Source organism: Henckelia pumila, chromosome 4 (genome assembly GCF_033568475.1).
Source record: "Henckelia pumila isolate YLH828 chromosome 4, ASM3356847v2, whole genome shotgun sequence".
In the NCBI taxonomy this organism is placed as follows: Eukaryota; Viridiplantae; Streptophyta; class Magnoliopsida; order Lamiales; family Gesneriaceae; genus Henckelia; species Henckelia pumila.
The window spans coordinates 225,950,464-225,961,271 of record NC_133123.1 but is presented as its reverse complement, the minus strand read 5'-3'; the positions used below and the strand labels follow the sequence as shown (position 1 = coordinate 225,961,271).

Here is a 10,808-nt window from a genome sequence, read left to right as displayed (position 1 = left end):
ACCTTAACATCCATCTAACGGATGATATTCATCAATACATGTGGAGTCCAAAATTTTTTTTATTGTCATGTATTGATGAATAATCATTCTTATATCTATATAGAGATAGTACTCTTATAGTTAGCATGAAATAAACCTTGCCAACAAGGCAAGAATCCAGCTTTTGTTGCCCACTATTGCTCATCTCTTCCGTAATGATACAAGGAGCTTCATTGTTGAATCTCTTGAATAATGGCATCTTACCGAGATGTCAATTGTATTTTTAATTTACTTTATGCACGAGAAACATAAATGCAATTGAACCCAACATAAAATAATTTAATGCATTAAATTAATTTCATGTGGTTTTTTCCTATATACGACTACCTAACATCACCAATACAACCCAACCCTGTTTTAGAATCTCACATCATTTTAGTTACTCCATCTGTAAATTATGAGCAACACACACCAACAAATATACTTGATACCCCAAGTGTTGCTCCGTCTACATAAGTAAAACAAAAACATTTTGTGGAACTCCAAAATAAACATAAAATCTACTAAAAAAATCTTTTACAGTTCGTCATGGGAATCACCATCTTCATCCTCTGACTTAGGACCACCACCAGACCTTTGATAAACTGCGGCTGCAGCTTCGACCTCCTTGTAATCCTCCTTCTCGGCCGACTGGTTGTCGTCCATCCACTCGAGAGCATTCTTTGTCTCTGTCTCGATTTTCTCAGCGAATTCCTCGGCCTCCCTGACCATCCTTTCGATTTCCTCCCGACTAGGACGACCTTTGTCATATGTGATCATGGCGATCTTCTCAGACTTACCGGAGGCCTTGTCTTCCGCCTTGACGTTTAATATGTAATTGGGATCCACCTCGAATGTAACTTCAATTTGAGGAGTCCCTCTGTTCAAACAGGAAAACATACAATGTTTAATATATAAGTATACGTAAAATACCTGTTGACAATTATTAAAAAGAAGAAAAAAAAAATCTTGTTATCATGTATATGGATGAGGCCAAGTCTAGACAGTATGACAAACCTTGGGGCCGGAGTTATTCCTGTGAGATCGAATTTCCCACGCAACCTACAGTCTTTTGTTAGACTTCTTTCACCCTCAAAGACCTGCCATGTATTCAGGGAAATGAGGTTACATACATACATACATCTTTCTTCTTCATTATCTTTCCTAGTTATATATTTTCGACTCTCATGATATATATCACAGGTACCTGAATTGTGACTTTAGTCTGTTGATCATGGTAGGTGGTGAAAACTTGAGATTTTTTTGTTGGTATGACAGTGTTTCTTGGGATCAACTTGGTCATCACCCCACCGACAGTTTCGATGCCAAGGCTGAGTGAAGCCTGATCAAAGTAAGTAAGACCTGGTGTGGAGCATGGCTTACTAGTTAGACAAATTACTTCAGCTTCAAAAAGTTGCAAAAAAAGGATCAGAACCATATATATCATACTTAAGGTTTTATCGCTACCCTTTCCACTCAAGATTCCTCCATGAATAGCAGCACCAAAGACGACAGCTTCATCGGGGTTTACACCCTTTTTAGGTTCCTTTCCATCAAAATAATCCTTGAGAAGCTGTTGAATTTTTGGAATCCTGGTGCTCCCACCAACAAGAACGATTTCATCAATTTGGCGCTTCTCCAATCCAGCATCTTCCATGGCTTTCTTTACAGCTTCCATGATCTTACTGAACAAATCATTGTTCAATTCTTCGAAAAGATCTCTTGTGAGAGGTTCAGAGAAATCTAAGCCATCAAAGAGAGACTCGATCTCCACTCGGACCTGGTGCTGGCTGCTCAAAGCTCTCTTTGCGCGCTCACATTCTCTCCTCAATTTGCCTAGAGCTCTATTATCCTTGCTCATGTCTTTTCCATGCTTCTTCTTGATTAACTTAATGAAGTATTCTATTATCCTCTGATCAAAATCCTCACCTGGGAAAACAAACATTATATTAAACAAATTAGAGTACAATTAAGACCAGCTAAAATGGTAATCGAAATCCAAAAATACATAATTAATTAACTGAATGAAGAATTCTATTATATATTATGTGGTCAACATCCTCTCTTGGAAGGAATTAAGGGCAATCAAAGATGATCGATGATATTAAGTACCAAGAGTACTATCTATAAAATGGTATTCAAAATCCTGTCAAAATTCAAAATATTCATGAATGCATAAATCCTATTACTGAATTTCTTCTAAAAAAAATACCTAGATGGTGAAATAGTACTAGGCAGCCGGATTCAACCAACACGATACATACAAGTTTCACATAACATCATTTACGCAATATAGTCAGTTATATCGCAGATGTTTCAATTTAATTTCAAGTAGCTAGAATGGAGGGTAAAAGTACTATGTCGGAATGATTATTATAAATAATAATAATGATAAATAAAAAGAAGCCTAGCTAGCCTACCTCCCAGATGTGTGTCTCCATTGGTGGCGAGAACCTCAAACACACCATCATCAATGGTTAAGATATTGACATCAAATGTTCCACCACCGAGGTCAAAAACAAGAATGTTAATAATGTCGTTACCGCCTTGGTGGAAACCATATGCAAATGCTGCCGCAATCGGCTCATTGACGAGCCTCACATAATTGAAGCCAGCAATTATGCCAGCATCTTTAGTGGCCTGCTTCTGGGCATCATTGAAGGAAGCTGCATGCATGAAGAAGGTAGAGATTATATATATTATTTGCTAACTGTCAGGCTTAAACTTTACCAGGAACAGTGACAATGGCATTGTTAATTTTGTTTCCGAGGTAAGCCTCGGCTGTCTCCTTCATCTTTGTCAAAATCATGGCAGTAATCTCCTCAGGACTGAAGACCTTAGCCTCATCACCGACTTCAATTTCAATATAAGGTTTCCCATCCTTGTTGACAATTTTGTATGGGGAAAGTTTCATGTCCCTTTGAACTTGCTCATCTTCAAACCTGTTACGTACGTTGAATATGTGTATGCATGTGTTAATCTGTAACACTAAATAATACAAAAATTAACGAGCTAGAAATAATTAATTACTTTCTTCCAATAAGTAGTCGTTTGACATCAAAGATCATTCTGTCGGGGTTAACAGCTGACTGATTCTTGCAGGCAGCCTCTCCAATCAACCTCTCACCATCAGTAGTGAATCCAACCCATGAAGGGGTGAAAAGGTTACCTTGGTCGTTTCCTATGATTTCAACATGTCCATTTTTATAAACACCAACAGATGAATAAGTGGTACCAAGGTCTATCCCAATCATCACTGTTTCATCCTCTTCACCAATGGAAAATGCAAATAAACTTCCTGCAAGGAATTAATATTCAACCCATGTATTATTAACACATGATCAACTCCATCAATCATGAGAAAACAATAAAAAATAAAAAAAAAAAAGATACAATATAATTAGGGCGGTTCATTAGCCAATTAAAATCCAACTATGAAAACAGATCGAAACAAACTCTCACCGAGCAAAACCATCGCGAAAACAAAGAAAGATGATGCGGCCGCCATAAGCTTTGAAACTCTAGACCACCAATATCAATCAATCAATCAATCTCTGTGTTACGTTTATTAATTTGGTCGAGTTCCGAATCTGCAAATGTAAACAATAATATTGGAGCGGAGATTTATATGTATAGCTCTGGTGCATGGGCTAGATAATTAAGCCCGTCATGGGTGATGACGTGGACCAATAGTCTTGAGGGTTCACATCATACGGAAACTCAAGAACAAAACTATAGTGTCAACTTCCAATGGGAATTCTGTCCTATACGTTTCTAATTTCTGATAAAAATTGGGCCCACCATATATTTTCTTTCTACCTATTTCTTCTGTTTTATTACATGAATGATAGACAAAGTTTTTTTATTGTAAATTTACAAATTTGCCTTCAAATTATCTTTGGATCAAAAAACATGTATGGACAATCTTTCTTCTATTATAAAAGTATGTCTTTGGATCAAAAAACATGTATGGACAATCTTTCTTCTATTATAAAAGTATCAATGATGGACAAAGTTTTTTCATTGTAAATTTATAACTTTGCCCTCAAATTGTCTTTGGATCAAAAAACATGTATGAACAATCTTCTTCTATTATAAAAATATGAATGATGGACTTTCATTGTAAATTTATAACTTTTTCTCAAATTGTCTTTGGATCAAAAAACATGTATGAACAATCTTTCTTCTATTATAAAAGTATGTCTTTGGATCAAAAAACATGTATGGACAATCTTTCTTCTATTATAAAAGTATCAATGATGGACAAAGTTTTTTCATTGTAAATTTATAACTTTGCCCTCAAATTGTCTTTGGATCAAAAAACATGTATGTACAATCTTTCTTCTATTATAAAAGTATGAATGATGAACAAAATTTTTTCATTGTAAATTTATAACTTTTCCCTCAAATTGTCTTTGGATCAAAATACATGTATGGACAATCTTTTTTCAATTATAAAAGTATGTATGGACAATCTTTCTTTAGACCGAAATTACAAAAAAATCAGAAAATGCAGGACTAAAACTGAAATGTGAAAACATAGAGGACCAAAATCGCAAAGTGACAAACATACAGGACTAAATTTGCAATTTTCCTAATATGAATGATGAACAAAGTTTTTTCATTGTAAATTTATAACTTTGCCCTCAAATTGTCTTTGGATCAAAAAACATGTATGGACAATCTTTCTTCTATTATAAAAATACGAATGATGGACTTTCATTGTAAATTTATAACTTTTCCTCAAATTGTCTTTAGATCAAAAAACATGTATGGACAATCTTCCTTCTATTATAAAAGTATGTCTTTGGATCAAAAAACATGTATGGACAATCTTTCATCTATTATAAAAGTATCAATGATGGACAAAGTTTTTTTATTGTAAATTTATAACTTTGCCCTCAAATTGTCTTTGGATCAAAAAATATGTATGTACAATCTTTTTTCTATTATAAAAATATGAATGATGGACTTTCATTGTAAATCTATAACTTTTCCTCAAATTGTCTTTGGATCAAAAAACATGTATGGACAATCTTTCTTCTATTATAAAAGTATGTCTTTGGATCAAAAAACATGTATGGATAATCTTTCTTCTATTATTATATATAAAAGTATGAATGATAGACAAAGTTTTTTCATTGTAAATTTATAACTTTGCCCTCAAATTGTCTTTGGATCAAAAAACATGTATGTACAATCTTTCTTCTATTATAAAAGTATGAATGATGGAAAAAAAATTTTATTGTAAATTTATAACTCTGCCCTCAAATTTTCTTTGGATCAAAATACATGTATGGACAATCTTTCTTCTATTATAAAAGTATGTATGCACAATCTTTCTTTGGACCGAAATTGCAAAAAAATCAGAACATGCAGGACTAAAACTGAAATGTGAAAAAATAGAGGACCAAAATCGCAAAATGACAAACATACAGGACTAATTTTGAAATTTTTTCCAGTATGAATGATGAACAAAGTTTTTTCATTGTAAATTTATAACTTTGTCCTCAAATTGTCTTTGGATCAAAAAATATTTATGGACAATCTTTCTTCTATTATAAAAATATGAATGATAGACTTTCCTTGTAAATTTATAACTTTTCCTCAAACTGTCTTTGGATCAAAAAACATGTATGGACAATCTTTCTTCTATTATAAAAGTATGTCTTTGGATCAAAAAACATGTATGGACAATCTTTCTTTTATTATAAAAGTATCAATGATGGACAAAGTATTTTTATTGTAAATTTATAACTTTGCCCTCAAATTGTCTTTGGATCAAAAAACATGTATGGACAATCTTTCTTTTATTATAAAAGTATGTCTTTGAATCAAAAAACATGTATGGACAATTTTTCTTCTATTATAAAAGTATGAATGATGGACAAAGTTTTTTCCTTGTAAATTTATAACTTTGCCCTCAAATTGTCTTTGGATCAAAAAACATGTATGTACAATCTTTCTTCTATTATAAAAGTATGAATGATGGACAAATTTTTTTCATTGTAAATTTATAACTTTGCTATCAAATTATCTTTGGATCAAAATACATGTATGGACAATCTTTCTTCCATTATAAAAGTATGTATGGACAATCTTTCTTTGGACCGAAATTGCAAAAAAATCAGAACATGCAGGACTAAAACTGAAATATGAAAACATAGAGGACCAAAATCGCAAAGTGACAAACATACAGGACTAAATTTGCAATTTTTCCAGTATGAATGATGGACAAAGTTTTTTCATTGTAAATTTATAACTTTGCCCTCAAATTGTCTTTGGATCAAAAAACATGTATGGACAATCTTTCTTCTATTATAAAAATATGAATGATGGACTTTTATTGTAAATTTATAACTTTTCCTCAAATTGTCTTTGGATCAAAAAACATGAATGAACAATCTTTCTTCTATTATAAAAGTATGTCTTTGGATCAAAAAACATGTATAGACAATCTTTTTTCTATTATAAAAGTATCAATGATGGACAAAGTTTTTTCATTGTAAATTTATAACTTTGCCCTCAAATTGTCTTTGGATCAAAAAACATGTATGGACAATCTTTCTTCTATTATAAAAATATGAATGATGAACTTTCATTGTAAATTTATAACTTTTCCTCAAATTATCTTTGGATCAAAAAACATGTATGGACATTCTTTCTTCTATTATAAAAGTATGTCTTTGGATCAAAAAACATGTATGGACAATATTTCTTCTATTATAAAAGTATGAATGATGAACAAAGTTTTTTCATTGTAAATTTATAACTTTGTCCTCAAATTGTTTTTGGATCAAAAAACATGTATGTACAATCTTTCTTCTATTATAAAAGTATGAATGATGGACAAATTTTTTTCATTGTAAATTTATAACTTTGCCCTCAAATTGTCTTTGGATCAAAATACATGTATGGACAATCTTTATTTGGACCGAAATTGCAAAAAAATCAGAACATGCAGGACTAAAACTGAAATGTGAAAACAAAGATGACCAAAATCGCAAAGTGACAAACATACAGGACTAAATTTTCAATTTTCCCAGTATGAATGATGGACAAATTTTTTTCATTATAAATTTATAACTTTTCCCTCAAATTGTCTTTGGAACAAAAAACATGTATGGACAATATTTCTTCTATTATAAAAATATGAATGATGGATTTTCATTGTAAATTTATAACTTTTCCTCAAATTGTCTTTGGATCAAAAAACATGTATGGACAATCTTTCTTCTATTATAAAAGTATGTCTTTGGATAAAAAAACATGTATGGACAATCTTTCTTCTATTATAAAAGTATCAATGATGGACAAAGTTTTTTCATTGTAAATTTATAACTTTGCCTTCAAATTGTCTTTAGATCAAAAAACATGTATGGACAATCTTCTTTCTATTATAAAAATATGAATGATGGACTTTCATTGTAAATTTATAACTTTTCCTCAAATTGTCTTTGGGTCAAATCACATGTATGGACAATCTTTCTTCTATTATAAAAGTATATCTTTGGATCAAAAAACATGTATGGACAATCTTTCTTGTATTATAAAAGTATGAATGATGGACAATGTTTTTTCATTGTAAATTTATAAATTTGCCCTCAAATTGTCTTTGGATCAAAAAACATGTATGTACAATCTTTCTTCTATTATAAAAGTATGAATGATGGACAAATTTTTTTCATTGTAAATTTATAACTTTGCCCTCAAATTGTCTTTGGATCAAAATACATGTATGGACAATATTTCTTCTATTATAAAAGTATGTATGGACAATCTTTCTTTGGACCAAAATTGCAAAAAAATCAGAACATGCAGGACTAAAACTGAAATGTGAAAACATAGAGGACCAAAATCGCAAATTGACAAACATACAAGACTAAATTTGCAATTTTCCCAGTATGAATGATGGACAAAGTTTTTTCATTATAAATTTATAACTTTGCCCTCAAATTGTCTTTGGATCAAAAAACATGTATGGACAATTATGGAAAAATGATGTAAAAAAACTTCGGCAAAAAAGGGATTACAATTTTAGTCAAACTTTAAGGAAAAATTTATTGCATCATGAGTAATGAAAGTGCATTTAATTTTTCATTTATAATCAATTATCATCTCAAAATTAATTATTTTATTGATAGGCAATGTATAATATATAATATAAAATTTCACAAACAATATTTGGCCACAAATTTTTTATATTGTCAAATATTTTATTTTTTCATATATATGTTTGACACAAATTTTTTATAAGTGTAAATATTGCTAAAAAAATATTAGTTATTTTTATTGTGATAGTGAGAAATAGAGTTAATAATTTCAATAATAATAAAGAAACAATATCAAAATAATTTATTAATTGATTGCACTTATATTACAATAGTATATAGAGTTAGCTTTACAAATTCAATATGATGTTTTGAATGTTTGACACAAATTTTTTATAAATGTAAATACGATGTTTATAAATGCAAAAACACTGCAATCACAAGAACTTTTTTTTTGCTCAATTATTTCTCCTAATTAGTTAATAATAAATGATCAATAATTTATACACAATAATTTTGAGATATATTATATTTCTAATAATAACTAAAAATGATGTTCTTTTCGATCAATGATTATCATTGTCTTATATATTTATATTAATACATTTAATTATAACATTTTGATGTCGCTGAAAATCCTCTGTAACTGAAGTCCATTTGTTTTAAAATTTTGAACATAAACACCCATGAAAACACTGAACACATACGGATAAGGGGATGAATGCTCAAATTTGGAAACATGGGGATGCATGTGCTCAAGATTTGAAAACACAAGGAGTTAATAGATAATTCGTTTTTCATAAGGGGTTTTTAGTAATCTTGGGATTTCACAGGGGTTTGTATGCAATTATCTCATATGAAAATATAGCGTCAAAATCATAATGTGCATCGTATGTACCAGTCAATGTGAAAATTGCATGCTTCGAACATCTCTATGTTCTATACCAATGAAACGTGGTACTAGGCATCGCAAATACTAGTCTCAATCTCGAGCGATCCTTATACTTATTAGCGGACGGCTCAATTGACTAGGAACTGTTTAGAATATACAGTGATTATAAGATGTGTTTCATGATAGTCATTCAATTCTACTATCACATCTTACATGCACTCTAGTATGTTCAAGGTCTTTATCTAAACATCGTATAGTACGTCACAACATAATAATATGATAAAAGATAAAGTAAATTCCAATGTAAAAGTATAAATTATATTAAACAAAGATTGTTTATACATAGAGTCACAAAAGCCCTTAGCCACAAGTTGGCTAACCGGGCACCCACTCTTTCATATACTACCAATAATCTTGCATTTTCCAGTGTTGTCAACACAGTCTACAACACTGTCCTTACACAGATTTTCATTTGAATCCAAAGGTGTTTTCTTTGGCTCAATATTAGAGATAAAACATGAGTGACTTACCTGTGAGTACACGAAATTCATGCATACTAACCCACCCATCTTTCGATAGTCAACCTTCTCTTTTCTCCGGGTTTGTACGTTCCCATGCAAATCTCCAATGATTTGTGATGATGGATGGTTCCTCTGGATTTTACTTGGAATTTCATTTCCATCATTGTTCAGTACACCATCAGTGTCTTTTGTATAATCAGCATGTTGAGCACCATCAAGTTCTGTCACAGTCAGAGGCAGTGTTGTGCTAAGTGTTGGGCTGGGTGTGACAACACTTAGGGCAACACTTGGATTTTCTTGAGGTGTGGAAAATTCCAATAGATCATCTATCTCAACTTCAGCTATTCTTCTTTTGAGTTCTTTAGCTGGTGACTTATTTTGATCCGGTACACAAATTCTCAAGGGCATGTTAGGAGTTTGAGGGGCTGGGACTTTTGATTTTTGTTCTGGTTTCTTGGTATCCCTCATCCTTCTGAGATAATCACCAAATTTTTTGGTAAGCAAGATGATGGATTCGTCCCCTAGATCAGAATCATCGACATCCTGCGTCAATTCAACAAGTGATAAATCCATCCTGTCAAAACACAAAAACCAGAATCACACTTAGTATCGTCAAGTGAATGGCTTTGATATCACTTGTAAGGATTTTGACAGTCTGAAATCACATAAATACCAAAAATAAATTTCAGAGCAAGTGTTATCTCTCAGTGTTTTCAACACTTCAAGACATACTACGCAACTGAATAAGTTAAATAAAAATAAATAGCACAAAGATATTTATGCACAAGTATTAAATACTTGCGCGATGCCTCATGACAAAATAATCACTAGAAAAACCAATCAGTTTACACAAAAACCAACTAGTTATTGTTTATGAAAAACTACTTTTCTCAACAAGTTCAGAAAATAAATAACTTCCTAAAAATTAGTAAGAACTAGAATAGAAAAACCAATAGGAATTTATCAACACGTGCCAAAAAACCAAAACCAAAGAACCACTTTCAGAACAACACTTCACTCGCATGTTCTTCAAGTGTCTCCAACACTACTCGGCAACACTGTGTAACGATAAGGTGTACTCCAGAAATTCTTCAGATCTTCAAAGCTTCAGCTCGTGAATTCCTGCAGTAACCAACTTTTATTCTCTGTGTATTGTGATCTCTCTTGTCGTCTCTTCAAAACATTCCACCATCTTCTTTAAATAGAGATTAGAATTCCTTCCATGATTAATCCTACAAAATATGGAAAAAAAGTTTATTAGGAAATAAAATCTTTTAAATACAAAGGAATCATATCTTACTAATCAAGGATAATTATAAATCTACA

At 31.4% G+C, this 10,808-nt stretch overlaps 1 protein-coding gene across 1 annotated transcript; it reads right to left on the bottom strand.

The window, feature by feature from the left end:
• Positions 1-379: 379 nt before the first annotated feature.
• LOC140862832 (luminal-binding protein 5-like) lies at positions 380-10,055 on the bottom strand. The gene is made up of 8 exons (XM_073265874.1): positions 9,368-10,055; positions 3,049-3,316; positions 2,749-2,960; positions 2,439-2,684; positions 1,468-1,947; positions 1,226-1,380; positions 1,036-1,118; positions 380-898 (listed from the first exon to the last, which is right to left on the bottom strand). The coding sequence occupies exons 1-8, from the start codon at positions 10,053-10,055 to the stop codon at positions 556-558; spliced, it is 2,475 nt and encodes an 824-aa protein (XP_073121975.1). The 3' UTR covers positions 380-555.
• Positions 10,056-10,808: the final 753 nt, after the last annotated feature.